Source organism: Chiloscyllium punctatum, chromosome 45, assembly GCF_047496795.1.
Source record: "Chiloscyllium punctatum isolate Juve2018m chromosome 45, sChiPun1.3, whole genome shotgun sequence".
Lineage (NCBI taxonomy): Eukaryota > Metazoa > Chordata > Chondrichthyes > Orectolobiformes > Hemiscylliidae > Chiloscyllium > Chiloscyllium punctatum.
Window position 1 is genome coordinate 50,495,531 of NC_092783.1, and position 16,839 is coordinate 50,512,369.

The 16,839-nt window shown below is 43.5% G+C and overlaps 1 protein-coding gene across 8 annotated transcripts in view; it reads right to left on the reverse strand.

The window, feature by feature from the left end:
* The window catches only part of LOC140467397 (prickle-like protein 1), a 144,002-nt gene that overhangs the window by 4,749 nt on the left and 122,414 nt on the right, over nt 1-16,839 (reverse strand). For all 8 annotated transcript variants that reach the window (XM_072563729.1, XM_072563728.1, XM_072563725.1 and 5 more), the window contains 2 exons: nt 14,824-15,010; nt 9,121-10,113 (listed from right to left, as the gene is read on the reverse strand). In XM_072563729.1, the coding sequence (XP_072419830.1) occupies nt 9,121-10,113; nt 14,824-15,010 (1,180 nt within the window). The remainder of the gene's footprint in view (nt 1-9,120; nt 10,114-14,823; nt 15,011-16,839) is intronic.

Here is a 16,839-nt window from a genome sequence, read left to right on the forward strand (position 1 = left end):
ATGAATTAGAAGCAGGAAAAGGTCATTTGAGCCCTCAAATCCACTCCACCATTTGGCAAGCTCATGGCCGATCTGATTGTGTTTCAAATTCCATATTCGCATCAAATACACCCACTCAACCTGATTATCTTGTCTAAACAAAAATCTATCTACTTCTGCCTTTAAGATATTCAGTAACCCCCAACTCCACAGATTTCATCTGAAGTAGACAGTTCCCAAGTTCACCTTCAGAGAAAAAAAAATCTCTTTATCTCTAGCTTGAAAGTGCGACCCTTAATTTTTAAATAGGGCCCACTTCTTCTGGACCCAATCACAAGAGGATACGAGGTGACCTTGACAACAGCCTCTAGGACCTTAAATATTTCAGTCAAGCCACCCCTTGTTCTAACCTCCCCCTAAACCCAGCCTAACCAACCTTTCCTCATTAACCAACCCACTTATTCCAGGTATTGATCTAATAAACCTCCTCTGAGCTACTTCCAACACATTAACATCCTTCCACATAAATAAATGGCATTGATCATTATCAACAAGCAGAAAAGCAAATTCTGATCATTATAAGGAACTGATTGCTACAAAGGTTACAACCACAATATACCACACTTGTGAATTGGCTTGATGTCAGATTTTAATTTTGTTTAAAATAAAAACTAAAATATGGAAAAGATTTGGATAACCTAAAAAAAACTTACATTTGTATAGCACTCTTTGCAACCAGTTAGTTACTTTTTGAAGTGTTGTGATGGTGTGGGCAAATACAGATAATCTGAACTTTCCATGGAGATACTCTCAAAGTGTTCCCATAATTTTCATGAAAGATTGGCACCATACTCAGACAAACCATGTGAATTTCTGATGATTGTTAGCAAGTTATAAGAATCCCCGAGAAATGTACCACCAGATCCATTTCATAAACATCAAGCGGTGAGTATAATACCTGGGATCTGTTATGCTCATCCAAGGATACCATAAGACCATAAGATATAGGGGGCAAAATTAGGCCATTTGGCCCATTGAGTTTGCTTCACCATTTGAACATGGTTGATATGTTTCTCAACCTGATTTTCCTGCATTCGTCCTGTAACTCTTGATCCCCTTACTAATCATTAGCCTATTTCTGTAATTAATACACTCAATGAATTTGCCTCCACAGCCTTCTTGTGGCAATGGGTTCCACAGATTAACCACGCTCTAGCTGACCATTTGGATCGTAGTTTATTACCTCATCTGATAGTACTCATAGTGCAAATTAACTCCTTATGACAGTTAATTGCCATAATGTTTTCCAGTATTCTGGATACATTGAGGGCATGAAAGGCACTATGTAATTGGAAGATCTTTCCCCTTTCACATCCTTATGAATGTTTTTCAGAAGGTGATTGTCCACAGGAGTTCAATCTTGTATGATTTATTATCTTGTTATTTTGGAGCTAGGAGGTGGAATATTCTTAGGATCCACACAAAGGGAGGTAATGGATCCTGGTTTGCAACTTAATAACTGGTGTGCTCAACCAGAGGAATGCTTTTTCTCTTTATCCTCTATATCATAATTATTCTGCTCTTTCATTTATACATTACTCTTCCTTCCAAAATTTGGATTTAGATCAAATTTGGAATAACAAATAAGCTCAGTAAGCAATGGTTTATAGAGTCTTAGAAATGTACAGTCTTGGAAACAGACCAGATATCCCAACCAAATCTCGTCCCATTTGCCAGCACCAGGCCCATATCCCGCTCAATCCTTCCTATTCATATACCCACCCAGATGCCTTTTAAATGTTGTATTTATACCAGCCCCCATACTTCCTTTGGCAACCTATTCCATACTCACTGCCCCCACACCACCGCCCCCCACCACACCCTTTGTGTGAAAAAGTTGTCCCTTAGTTTCCTTTTCAATCTTTCCCCTCTCACTACACGCCTATGCCCTCTAGTTAATCAGGGGGTTTAACGAGAATGTCATGAGAATGAGGGGATCTGCAGAGAGGTGATATAACCAAGACCAGGGTTTACCTAAACCTTTAATCAGTTTCCATATTTGGACAATAATGATAACATTGCTATTATCTGTTAGAGAAAAGATTATGCCTCCGAATGTGAACTGGATAGATGTGGTTTATGTACAGTTCGGGTGGTGGCCATCTGGTGCAGTGGGTGGTGTGAACCAGGAACTCTGGTTCAATTCCCACTGCAGGACCTAATGGCTGAAGAAGGTGTGTTCAGAACCGAGTCAAACAGGTTGATGATAAACCTGCAAATCCTTCCAATGCAAGCTGATGGCAGGCAGGAAAGGGGAGAGTGATGCCTAGTCAGCAATGTGACGGTAGAAGCATAAAAGGTTTTTCCCATCGCATCCCTCACTCCAGACTGCAACATGCTCGCGTGAATTAAAAGAAAGCAAGTTGGAAAAAAGCCACTAGCCATTGACAATTCAACTCATGGGCCCTCATCCTAAACAATTGGACAGACTGCAGTAGGTCATTAAGATTCATGGGGAGACGTTTCTGCTCTCAATCTTGCTCTCCTCCCCTCCCCACCCATGATCCTGGGCTAGGACGTCAGCTCGGTGGACATAAAGATCCCACTCCCTCATCGGCAAAGCACAGAATGCAAGTGGGAGAGTGAAGCACTAACACATCGGTCCTGCAAATCCTCAGCATCTTGGAGTTGGTACAAATGCATCAAAATGGGAATCTACTTTGGCCTCTACTGCTGACCCTGCTCAATAAATAAAGCTGGTGTCAAAAGCTTTTTTATGAAGTTGCCGATTGGCTCCCTGCATCTTCTCGCACTTTCAAAGGTGCCTGGGACTGATCCCAACTGGGCACTGAAATAACTCCTCACAGGCCCGAATCCTGTCATCCAGTCACCCTTTATTTACACACGGAGGGGCCTTGACACTGATCCAGCTCCCTCAGAGCCAGATCTCAGAATGAACAGAAACTCTGGCTCTTCTGTTTATAATCTGTCAGCCAGGGCTCCCTGATTGGACCAGGTTAACAGCCTCAATCAGGGAACTCATATTCTATGAGGTCTACCTGGCTGACCTCATTACAATCACTACATCCCTCTCTCTCAGAGTCTGAGGACATTGGCCTTTTTTTTGTAGCTCCTCCTGGGGTGTTTTAGCACCGAGTCAGATTCCTTTAACTCTGCCTCTGATACGGACAGTGTGTAATGCACAGGACCTTGCCTCTTGTGCCCGGAGTGTCTCAGAAGAAATTCTTTCTCTTCTCCAGGCAGCGATGGCATCACAGCAGTGGCGTCCATTGTGCCCATCTCAGAATTCGAGGTATCTTCAATGCTTGACAGAGATGGAGGACCCATTAGTTCTAGACCAGTAGAAAGGCTGTTAAGTATCTGGGCACATTTTGCTTCCACCCTGTTTGCAAATTTGCAGCCTCCGTATGATCCATGTGCTTGTTCAGGACTGTTGCACCTACCTGAACAATATACGTCCCTGGACCTGATCTCGCATTGACCATGCTTCTTACCCATACAGGGTTCCCACACCAAACCTTATCCACTGAAGTAAATTAACTGTCTCACTTAGTGGAACCTTGTGACTGGCATTGCCGTTCCTGATGCCATTGCACCCATCCCCCACCCCAAGTGCAGGAAGATCAGATTTAACCTGGTGTGGAGTCATGTCTCCATCAGAGACTCTGCTGGAGCTATCCCTGTAGTTGCATGAATGATGCTCCTATAATCAAATAAGAAACAGGACAGTTTTGAATCGAGTGAAGCTGAAGGCTGCTTCTTCAAAGTTTGGACTGCTCTTTCTGCCAGACCATTGGACGATAGATGGTATTGGAGCCGTCTCTTTTTGTTGAATACCATATGACTTTAGGAAATACTCAAATTGCCTGCTGGTAAACGATGGCTCACTATATGCGACCAACCCCTCTAGGAGTCTGTGTATTGCAACAGATGCATGCAGTTTTTCTATCATCGATCCTAATTTGATGAATGAGCTCAATGGAAGTCCATGATTGGGCATCCACAATGACTAAGAACATTGAGTCCATGAATAGACCTGCATTATCGATGTGTAAAGTAGTTCAGGGTTTACCTGGCCTTTCCTATGAATGTAGAGGAGCTGCTGGCAGTATTTTGTCCTTGTTGGCACTCTGGGCAATGCCCCATCAACATAGCTCTGTCTGCATCTAATCCTGGCCACCAGACATCTCACCAACATCTTCATTTTGGAAAACCCCGATTGATAGTGGTGAAGTTCAGCCAGTATCTGGTAGTGACCTTTGCTTTGGAAAATCACTATTGATTCCATAATATTATGCCGTCCTCTATTGTGATCTGGTCTTCCCAGGTCCAAAAAGGTTTCAGTTCTGGTTGTGATGGACCTTTGGCTTCCCTCATCACCACCAGCTGTTTCAGTCTTACCAGGACCTGATCTTTCTGCACCCAAAGTCTGAGATAGCCAGGTGTAACTGGAAGTGTGTCCAGAAAATTTAAAATCATTACAGACTCTTCCAGTGATGGAACCACCAGTGGCGTACCTGCCAACAGAAGGTGACTCAATGCATTTCCTACTTGGCGTCCCCACTGGTGTTCCAACTTGTGATTATATGCAGTTAGTGTTAGAGCCCACCGCTCAACTCAGCTTGAAGCTATGGACGGCACTACCTTTCCCTCTTCCAGTAGACTCAGCAGGGGTTTGTTGTCCATTATTATTACAAATGTGTGTCTGTCAAGGTATCGTGGAACTTTTTGACACCAAATATGACCTTCCTTCTCTATCTGGGCATTTTTACACTCTGCATTAGCCAAAGTCCTGGTTGTATATGCAACTGGGTGTTCCTCTCCATCGGGCCATCTAGGAGCTAATAGTACCAATATGCCAGATGGCAGGGGGCATTGCATGTTAAAACCAGATCTTGCTTGGCACCATAGAATGCCAACACCTTAGACAATGATAGCTGTTTCTTCACTTCCTTTAAAGCTATGGCTTAACTACACGACCATTTCCGAGGCTGACCCTTTTTTAAGAGTTGATGCAAAGGTGCCACAATGGGAGCCAGGTTATGTATGAACTTTCCATAATAATTCACCAGCCCAAAGGAAGTCTTAAGCTTCAGTGCACACATGGGAGGTGGGGCATCTTTGATTGTGCTCATTTTATCATCCAACGCGGTCTTGTCAACTCTGCAGCACAGGTAGGTCACTTGGAGTGTCTGGAACACAAGTAGTTCCCTTCTAAGGCTAAGAGTAAGCTCTGCCTGGGAGAAATATTTAAGGACTAAGTCCAGATTCTCTAAGTCCTTCTTTATTGGTCTTCTTTGTTATTAGTGCATCATCTAGATAAATAGTGATCTGGGATGGACCTTGTAAAATGTTCTCCATTGTCTGCTGCAAAATTGCACAGGCTGACGATATCCCAAATGGCAGTCTCATATATTGGTACAAACCCTTATGGGTATTAATGGTAGCCCACTTCTAGGAATCCTCATCTTACCGCAATTTCAAGTACACATGGCTCATGTCCAGCTTTGGGAAGGACAGTGCCCCCAGCCAGCTTTGAGTATAAATCCTCAAAAGATGTGCAGATCAGGTGAATTGGCCATGCTAAATTGCCCATAGTGTTAGGTGCATTAGTCAGGGGTAAATGTTGGGGAATAGGTCTGGGTGGGTTATTCTTCGGAGGGTTGGTGTGGACTTGTTGGGCCGAAGGTCCTGTTTCCACATTGTACAGAATCTAATCTAATTCTCTATGTGAGGGATTGGGTATTTATCCAGCTGCAAAAAGCGGTTTACTGTTTATTTAAAATCTCCACAAAGGCAAACCAAACCCTTGGACTTCAAAATCAGTATGGCTGGTGCTGCCCATTCCGCAAACTGGACTGGTTTGATGATTCAAGAGTGTAATGCTGGAAAAACACAGCAGGTCAGCCAGCATCTGAGAAGCGGGAGAATCAACGTTTTGGGCATAAGCCTTTCCTCAGGAATGAGGCTTGTGGGTTGGGGCTGAGAGATAAATGGGAGGGGGTGGAATTTGGGGAAAGGTAGCTGAGAAAGTGATAGGTGGATGAAGATGAGGGAGTAGGTGATAGGTCAGAGGGGGGAGTGATGGACAGGTTTGACGATTGCTTTCCAGCCTCCTGATTTCTGCCTCTAGTTTTGCCCATAAGACAAATAGTACTGGGTAGGCCTTGCAGAATTGTGGAATTGCTTCCTGGTCAACATGCAAGGTGGCCTTGTCTCCGTTGATACTTGCTCAACCTTCCTGAATGTTTTCCGCGTATTTAATTAGGACTTCATTCAGGCAGCCATTTTCTAATCGAAAAATGTATAGCCAATCTGGATGAATCTTTCTCAACCAACTTCCCCTCAGGCTTGGGCCTGAGCCTCTTACTACAATTATTGGTAACTGAACCGGCTGCTTCGCAAAGGAGACTGGAACTGGAGTTATACCCTTAATCTGTAATGGTTCCCCTGTATAAGTTCTCAGTCTAGCTAAGGTCTTGCACAAACTTAGGGATTGGAATCCAGAGTGAATTTTGTTCAAGGCTGGTTCTGTGATCATTGAAATAGCTACACCTGGTATCGACCTCCATTTGAACCAGGTGATCACTTATTGGCTCTGATTTGGATGTTGCTAAGCAATTTAACTGTTCCAAACCAGATGTTGGTGAACTTTTCGGGGTGTGGTTCCTCCTGGATACCAGTCTATGTGGGACTCTTTTGTCATTTTGTGTTCATATACCAACAGCAATACAATGGCATTGCTGGCTTGGATCTAAAAGAAAATTTTAACCATTTGGCTGAGGCTTGGCTTTGTTCTGGGGCTTTGCTGTAGACCCTAAAGTCAGTCTGTTCAGGATATGTCCTGAATGAGGCTATGCAACTGCCTTTACTCAAGTAGTGTTCCCCAAGCTCCGTTGGACTGGCGAGGGTGTCTACCATCAGAAAACCACACTTTGAGTATCACATGTGGTTTTAGTCTCTTTGTTTCTGTGGCAACAAGAGGAAAGCACATTGCTGAAGAAATTCGCTCACAATGGTGATCTGAGTTGGGGTAAACAATACTGGCGTCATGCTGTTACTGGGAAAGCTTGACTCATTTGATTGGGCCCAGCATGTACAATTGCAGCAAGACATCCCTATTCTAATACTCTTGCTATGAAGGCCAGGAATCCAGGCATTGGATTCTGCTAGCCACACCTCCTGCTGACATTTGGAAATAGTCATGTTTGGGATGGGATGGATGCTCCAGTTTCAAAGGTCTATAGCGTCATATAGCACGGAAACAGACCTTTCGGTCCAACTTGTCTGTACCAATCTGACATCCCAATCTGATAGGTCCCATTTGCCAGCATTTGGCCCATATCTCACCAAACCCTTCCTATTCATTTACACATACAGATTCCTTTTAAACGTGGTAATTGTACCCACATCCACCACTTCTTCTGGTAGCTTGATCCATACATGCACCGCCCTCTGTTTGAAAAGGTTCCCCCTTAGGTCCCTTTTAAATCCTTCCCCCCTCTCACCTTAAATCTATGCCTTCTACTCTCCCACCCTAAGAAATAGACTTTGGCTATTCACCCTATCTACGCTCCTTATGATTTTATAAACCTTTATAAGGTCACCCCTCAGCCTCTGATACTCCAGGGAAAATAGCCCTCGCGTATTCATCCTCTCCCTATAACTCAAACCCTCCAATCCTGGCAACATCCTTGTAAATCTTTTCTTCACCCTTTTAAGTTTCACAATATCCTTCCTCTCGAATGGCGACCAGAATTGTATGTAGTGTTCTAAAGTGGTCTCACCAATGTCCTGTACAGCTGGAACACGACAGCCCTACTCCTATACTCAATGCTCTGACCAATAAACGCCTTCTTCATCCCCCTGTCTACCTGTGACTCCACTTTCAAGGTATTATGAATCTGCGCCCCGGAACTCTTTGTTCAGCAACACTTCCCAGAGCCCCACCATTAACTGTATATGTCCTGCTCTGATTTGCCTGACCAACATGCAATACCACACAGTTATCTAAATTAAACTCCATCTTCCATTCCTCGGCACATTGGCCTGTCTGAATCGAAATCCCGTTGTACTTTGAGATAACCTTCTTCAATGTCCACTACACCACCAATTTTGGTGTCATCTGCAAAATTACCGATCATACCTCTTATATTCACATTCAAATTTGTATAAATGATGAACAGCAGAGTTTTTAATTGCTATTCTGAGTGGAAATCCCACTTACTCCAAATCAATTTATATCCCTCAGACCCTGGAGATCTGTGGGGCTATTACATTTAATCCTTATTCATTAATTTTAAAGTTGTGATGGGTGGCTGAACTACATATACCCAGGTTGTACCCAGTATACACTAAATTCCTGTCAAGTAAGAGTTGAACAAAATCCTTCTCATAGATAGGCTCAAACCTATCTGCACATGGTTACCTTTTGCTAAAGATCAGTGGGAATTTATGTACATATTACCCAAAAAGCTGCTGTGACACAATTCACATGTCCAACAGCATCGTAGCTAATAAGCGTCGAGAGTGTGGTGCTGGATAAGCACAACAGGTCAGGCAGCAACCTAAGAGCTGATCAGGTGATAAAGTGCTTTTGCCCGAAATGTTGATTATCCTGCTCCTCAGATACAGCCTGACCTGCTGTGCTTTTCCAGCGCCACACTCTCGACTCTAATCTCAAGCATCTGCAGTCCTCATTTTCTCCTGGCTAATAAGCACCTATAAACCAGATGGGACTGAACTCAGCAGGTCTGGAGCATCTGCAGAGAAGGATATCAAGATAGCATTTTGATTGTTCTTCAGAACACCTTCAGGTTTTGAAAATGCATCATATTTGGCTCAAAATGTTCACTCAGTTTCTCTCTCCACAGATGCTGCTAGACCTGCTCAAATTTTCCAAGACTCATTTTGTTTTATTTTAGTTCCCCAGGGTATTATGCAGAGGTTTTTATCTTGGGGATCAAGCTTCTGATCTCCTGATTGTAATGGCTCTTCTGCTTTTCTCATTCAGCTCCTCTCCATGGGCGGGCTTCAGAGGGGCAGAAATGAAGGAGAGAATAGGAATGGAAACCATTCATAGTGTGAGATCTTTTGCCATTTGTGCATTAGTTTTATTACCTGCAGCCTGAATCATTGCCAAGGAATCTTGTCGGCTTCTTCCAGTTCCCTGTTCTGTCACCTGGTCTCCCTGAGGTGATGCTTGCTGATCCTGAGCAGGGTGGTCTGAACCAACTTGAGTACCCAGCCATTGATTCTGTTTGTTCCAAGAGGATTTGGTGGGACTGTCCAAGACATCCCCTGGTTGCTTTTCCTGGTCAATGCAGCACATGTCCAGTCTATGTTTGAAAGCCAAGCTTTGATCAAGAACCAAAGTCTCTGTAGCCACTGTTTTCTTCATCCTTTGGTCTTCCACAGGCCGAATCTCATGCCCATTACTAGTTAGAGACGTGTTGTCAATGACTTTCATGGCATTTTCAAGTCCACCCTTTAGCCAATTAAAATTACATAACGGAGCAGAATGATCACTTCGTTTGCTCGGTTCTTGGCTGTAGGTCAAAATTTCTACCTTACAGCCTTTGTCTTTTGTGAGATTGTCATTCTCTGATGCCCACACCTCTGGCATCTTTACCTCGCTTTGAGGTTCCGTGTCTGTTTCCAACACCTCTCCCTGCCAGTGTGGAAGTTTAATGGAACTCTTGCGTTGCTTCTTGACCTCAGACGTAGGATGATCCTTGCTGTCTGTCGCTCGGTCTTTGATGCTGAGAACGTTGACACGTTGAAGGATGCAGTCTACGTTGTCCCCTGGCAGTGTTTCAGTGGTTCGGTTGCAGTGCCGATTCTGCAGGGGTGAAGCGTTGTTGGCTACGGGGTCTTCTCCAAGACTGAAAATACAATTCGATTCTTGGGACTGTGTTGACTGGAAAGCAGAGTCTGAGGAATCTGATCCTGTAGGTTCTTCCAACTGGCTGCACATGATAGAGCAGAAGACTTGCCCGTGCCGGGAGGTGAAACTGCAGCCCAAGAGGGGCTTCTTGCATTGAGTACATGAAAAGCAAGAGTTGGTTGCATGCCAGTGTTGACCACTGAATGATATTTGCCCATAGTCAATACCTGTTGATTGAATGGTACAACATTGATTGTATGGCTTCCACAAGATGCTGAAAGATTTCATATCTCAAGGACGAGAACATGCAAATCAGAAAAATGTGGGCACATTACATAATCTTCAATAACTGGTTCCTGGTTGAAGTTACCTATATTAATTACAAAAGACTTGTATTAGGTAGTTCTGTGGAACAAAGGAACCTTGGCGTATTTGTCCATAGATCTTTGAAGATGGAAGGGCATGCTAGTAGGATGTTGAAAAAGGAAGACGGGACACCCATCTTTATCAATCAAGGCATAGATTACAGAAGCAGGGAAGTCGTGTTTGAGATGTACAGAACCTTGGTGTGTTCACAGCTGGAGTACTGTGTGCGGTTCTGGGTGCCATATTACGTGTGATTGCGCTGGAGAGGGTGCAGAGGAGATTCACCAGCATGCTGCCTGGGATGGAAAATGTTACATTATGAGGAAAGGTTGGATAGGCTTTGCATTGGAGCAGAGAAGACTGATCTGATTGAGATGTACAAGATGATGAGGGACACGGAGAGAGTGGATAAGGAGCAGCTGGTCACCTGAGATGAAGGGTCAGTCACGAGGGGACATGGAGGGTCAGTCATGAGGGGACACAGATTCAAGGTGAGGGGCAGGAGGTTTAGGGAGGGATGTGAGGAAAACCTTTTTTTACTCAGAGCGGTCTGGAATGTGTTACCTGGCAGGGCGGTGGAGGCGAATTGCCTCACATCCTTTAAAAAGTACCTAGATTAGATCTTGGCTTGTCATAACATCCTATTATGGGGCAAGTGCTGGTAAATGGGATTAGGTTAAATGTCAGGTGTTGGGTGATTCAAGATGGCGGCGATCTGAATAGATCAGCCTTGCTGAGCTCTGCACCCCAACACCAAGTAGTAATATTTTTTCACCCCCCACCTTAGTTTTTTTTTGGAAAACATTATTGTTAAATGGTAAAGCAACCATTTAAATCCTTTTTTTGAGCGTGCGAGAATGACTAAGGGGAAGCAAACGGTCAAGTCTCAACACTCAGGACATTCGAAAACAGCGAGCGGGCCTGAGACTGTCACTGGGGAAGCAGCTGCAGCTCCCTCAACAGCTGTGAAAGAAATATCTGCACAGCAGAACATAGTGGAGGAACTCGGAGCGATCTGACAGCTGATCTAGGAGATGAGGAAAGAGACTCGTAATTAACTGAACCCCATCTCAACCATGCTGCAAAAGCATGGGAAGGAGTTGAAAGGGCTCGGGAAGCAAATTGAAGAGGTTGAGCGACGGACCACGGCGTCGGAGACCGAGGTCGAGTCCTTGGTGGGGTGGATCTACGCCCTTGAGAAACAGGTTCTGGCTCTGACTGAGCAAGTTGACAACCTGGAAAATAGAGGTAGGAGAAAGAATATCCAGCTCATTGGCCTACTGGAGGGAGTAGAAGGTGGTAGCTAGCAAGTGCTTTTGAAGACTGGTTGCCACAATTTCTTGGCTGGGATGCCAAGGTGGACTGGGTGAATGTTGTCAGAGCTCACTGGGTTTGAGCATGGTGATAGGCTGGGTAATACTTGGCATACTTGGTCAGGAAGAAGAATGCCTCCCAGTCTATTGCTTCTATTAGGGAAGGGAATGGGACTCTTATTTTCGATGCTGAAAAGATCAATGAGGCGTTTCGGAGGTTTTACTCTGAACTTTACCTGTCTGAATGCTATGAGGACAGACGGGATAAGATTGAGTCTTTCTTTAGGAATTTGAATCTTACTGGTGTGTCTGCTGAACAGGCGCCTCTCCTTAGCGCTCCGTTAACAGCCCAAGAGATACAGGAGGTAGTGAGGCAACTTCAAAGTGGAAAGGCGCCCACCCCTGATGGCTTACCCAGTAAGTTTTATAAAGAATTTGTAAACATACTGTCAGGGCTGATGCTAAACATGTACAATTATTCATATAGTTGGGATTGCCTCCCGCCGTCTAGAGGGAGGCTAATATCTCTGTTATCCTCAAGCAAGGCAAGACCCCAGAAGACCGTGCTTCTTACAGACCCATCTCACTTTTAAATTCTGATTTAAAAATTTTATCAAAGACCCTGGCATTGAGGTTGGAAAGGTTGTTGCCCTCTATTGTTAAGGAGGATCAGGCAGGCTTTATTAAGGGTCGCAGATCTTCTAATAATGTTAGGAGACTGCTTAACATGATTGAAGTGTGCCAGCAACAATCAGTTCAAGGGTTGGTGGTTTCCTTGGACGCAGAGAAGGCATTTGACCGGGTGTAATGGCTACACCTTTTTTATATCCTGAGCGGTTTGGCCTGGGTGAAGTGTTTATTAAATGGGTAAGGCTCCTTTACATTGATCCTCTGGCGGCAGTTCTCACTAATGGTATAAGGGGAATACCAATGTTGAAGGTGGGATCCCCTTTAAGTGGGCACAGGGAGGCAATCTTTATTTGGGACTCTCTGTTAACCCTAGTTTTGATCAGCTATCCAAGATTAATTTTGTTCGTTTGTTTGACAAGATTAAACAAGACCTTCAAAGACGGGGGGCCCTGCCAATATCATGGCTAGATCGAGTTGCTGTTATCAAAATGAATGTTCTTCCTCGCTTATTATACCCTCTGTGGATGCTTCCCTCGCTTTTTCCTAGACAAACTTTTCAGAAATTAAATGATTGGTTTAGTTCTTTTATTTGGCGCCATAAGCAGCCTCTTATCAAGCTTACAAAACTGCAAATGCCCCAAGGTTTGGGAGGAGTGAATCTCTTGGATGTCAGAAGATATCAATTGAGCTCTATTTTATCTTTTGTGAGTGATTGGGCCTGTGAGGACTTGGCGCGATATGGTTGGACATTGATGCCTCCCAGGCGAAGTGTCCTCTTATTAATCTATTGTTTCTGGACAAAATGAGGATAGTTGCAGAACATTGTCGCAATCCAATAGTTATTAACACTGTCAAAGCATGGGGGGCAATGAGACAGGTGAAGGGAAAGAAGTCTAAAACATCTTTCCATATTCGGACAGTTGGTATGCCAGGGACAATGGATCACGGGTTGAAGTACTGTGTGGATAGGGGACTGTCTTGTTGGGGTGACCTGTTTGAAGATGAAACGTTAATGTCATTTGATCAAATAACTCAAAAGTATGAATTATCGAGCGGGGACCTCTTCTGCTTTTTTCAGATCAGAGATTTTATCCAAAAAGAGACTACGATTCTGACTGAGTGTTATAGATCTGATACAGAAAAGAGGGTGCTTCAGGCTAAAAGCACTCTATCATTTGTTGGGGGGAGGTTCCTCGGGTGACATAGAGTGATTATCGGAGGTCTGGGAAAGAGCTCTAGGGGTGGAGATCACTCCAGATACTTGGTAGGACATCTGTGAGTAATAGGACCCATGCAATGCAGTTAAAGATTCTTCATAAGGCTCATCTGGCCCCAGATCATCTTGCAAACTTTAAGCAGGGTGGATCTTCAATGTGCCCCAAATGTAAAATAAATACAGATACACTCACTCATTGTTTGCGGTCCTTACGTAGGCTCTGTACATACTGGAGCGCTGTGGCAGGAAGAATGGAGAGGGTCTTGGGGACCAAAATCAAGGTGGACCTGGTTTCTATTCTCCAAGGTTTGCCGAATTTATCTCCCTTAGAGGTACATGGGAGAGACCTTTTTAGCATCCTCACTTTTTGTGTGAGGAAGAACATTCTGATGTGCTGGGTGTCTGAGCACCCCCCGGGTCTGTCGGGGTGGCATAAGTTAGATATGGAACACATTCCTTTGGACTTTCTTACAAATATGGTGCACCAGAAAACGGATAATTTTTATAAGACATGGCAGCCCTTTTTGAATTATTTGGAAGCAGATCTGTCCGCCATTTTAATTAGGGCTATTACCTAGCCATGGTGGTTTGGTTTAATATGCTCCATATCCAGCAAGGAAGAATTTTGAGGAAATGTGGGTTTAATAATTGATGCTCTCGAAGGTTGAGAGCTGAGGTCTTGTTACGCTGAGCGACGTTATTTATTTACTTATGTATTTATTGATGTGTAATGAGGGTAGTTGTGAATTCTTTTGTAGAGTAGTATAATAGTTGGTTTACTGTTTATTACTTTGTTTTTGTTGATATAATATTATGTTTTCATATTTTGTAATTTTATAATTTTGTAAAGAAACATTTTTTCAATAAAAATATCGAAGAAAAGGTCAGGTGTTTCTCATGTGTCAGTGCAGACTAGATGAGCCAAAGGGCCTCATCTGCACTATGATTCTATGACTAGGTTGAATCCTACCTAACGATTGTCTCATTGTCTCTGTTCAGATTACTTTTGAAGAGGTGAAAAAATTGGAAGTTTTAAAAAACTTTTGGATTAACCATAGCCTATGCTACTGTTAATTCGCCCCCATGTCCCAACGTGGTATCTGCTCCAATGTGTAAAACCTTAGGATTCTTGTACATTGGTGTAAATATATAAATGGACATGGTCTCAGCAATAGATCTGTAATTATAGCATTAGCATTAGCATCCAGCATTCAAATAAAAATAACACCTTTAACATTAAAAGTAATGCAGAGAAAGATTGAAGTTTTAATTGGAAGGAAGACATTACCTCAACAGTGCATTAAAATTCCAGCCTAACGTCTGAGTTAAGACAGATGGGAATTTTCTTTTATTATATTCTTTAATTATCTCTCTTGCCCATTTTGAATTTTTCTTTTATTTTAGATACTCACTAATGATCTCTCTGCAGGTTTCACAGTATTCTGCGTAAAGTGTCTCAAAACACCCACAGCAATATGGTTGCCCTTCCTTCATGATGTATTTCTGTCCTCCGAGAATTACTTCACATTCAGTACAGCTGAAGTGGTCCATATGCCAATATCTGCCTTCTGCCTCTGTGCACTCTTCAGCAAAGATCAACTGAAATGTCATAGAAACTCATGGTTACTGTCAAGACACTAGTGAAGCCTCTACATTCCCAGATTTACACTCTTTGGGCAGGGGGTGGCAGGATGCAGAGGAATAACATGGCGAAGAAATGTGTGTCGTGTTCCCATCACTCCTTCGCCCGTGGTGACATCATTCAAGTCACCATCCCACCATCTTTTCCTCCACAACTCAGGGTTGGGAAGTTCTCTCTTGGGCCAGAGCAGTGGGAGTCTAATTGAAATGGAAGTGTTGTACCCTAGTTTAGGACTTGCTTACTGTTTTTATCACCCAGACAGAGTTACAAGCAACCAATAAAAACCCATAGAGGTTAGAATCCTGACCACAGGAGACCCCAGTAAATAACCTTTTCTTGTTTGAAAGGCTTATTGTGTAAGGTAGAAATAACTCTACTGATGTCAGTATCCTGTCAGCAAGTCAGCCTTTATTTATGTGTGAAGAGTCCTTGACACTGACCCAGCTCCCTCAGAGTCAGCTCTCAGAGTGCCAGGATGTCTGACACTCCTGCTCTTATCTGTCAGCCAGGGCTCCCTGATTGGCCCGATCAGGAAACTCATATTCTATGAGGCCGACCTGGCTGACCTCGTTACAAACACTACAGTAACATTGATAGGTATTTGATAACTGAGGGGGTGAAAGGTTATCGGGGAGAGGCGTAAATGTGGACAAATAAGATCAGCCATGATCTGAGTAACACTCAGTTATACGAAACAAATACAGTTGGTTCTTCTTTAACGCGATGGTAGCCTTCTTGTGTAACCCCACATTATACAAAAATCATGCTTAAAATGTTGGCACTGTCATCGCATGACATCCAGCATACGTTTTAAAAGTTCACAGCATTCCCAACTTGTCAATCGCATTACAGCGAATTTGCATTGACGAAATGTGCATTATTACAGAGTGACCTGTACATACATTCCCTTCTCTTGGCATCTTAACACTGTGGAAGCCATTGTCGTGTAGCATTGTGTCTTACCCTATCTCACTTTCTTCCCAAAGCCAATAAAATTTTGGATAATTCTTGTGGAAAAAGTCCGTAACTGGGAGAAAAGGCCAGGGAAAGCTGTACCCTATCTCACTTTCTTCCCAAAGCCAATAAAATTTTGGATAATTCTTGTGGAAAAAGTCCGTGACTGGGAGAAAAGGCCAGGGAAAGCTGGCTGTGAGAAAACAACGCCATTTATGTCAGAAAACCGAAAGAACCTTCTTCAGTTGTGAGGAGGGGGTCACTGGACCCACAATGTTAACTCTGATTTCTCTGCACAGATGCTGTTGGACATGCTGAGTTTTTCCAATTTCTGTTTTTGTGAACATTTATGTCTGAATTGTAATCCTAACACTGGAGTGTGAGGACGAATGGGAAGTTTAAGTCTGATCAGTCTCAGTGGGACAGGAGGTGAAATGCTTTGATTGGTGAAGGGAGTGTTTGTTGCCCTTGATTGACTGATGCGTGATTCGCAAAGGTCAGTTCATCATAGTGTGTGTACGTAGTTGCTCTCCTGTGAGTGAGACAACTGACCAGAGGCAAAGCCAGAAGTCACATCATACCAGTTTATAGTCCAACAGGCATATTTGAAATCAAAGGGGCTGTGCTCCGAAAGCTTGTGTGATTTCTGATATAACATGATAGTTGCATTCCTGTGCACCCCCGCACTATATAAAGTTATGCGATAGAAGACAGCTATAGAAAATCGCTATGCCTGTTCAATAGAAAGGTCGTATTATCCAAACAGTGCTCAGAATTCGTCAATCATGTTTTAGCCAATTCGTGTTGACAAAACACACGCTCTGCCAGATAT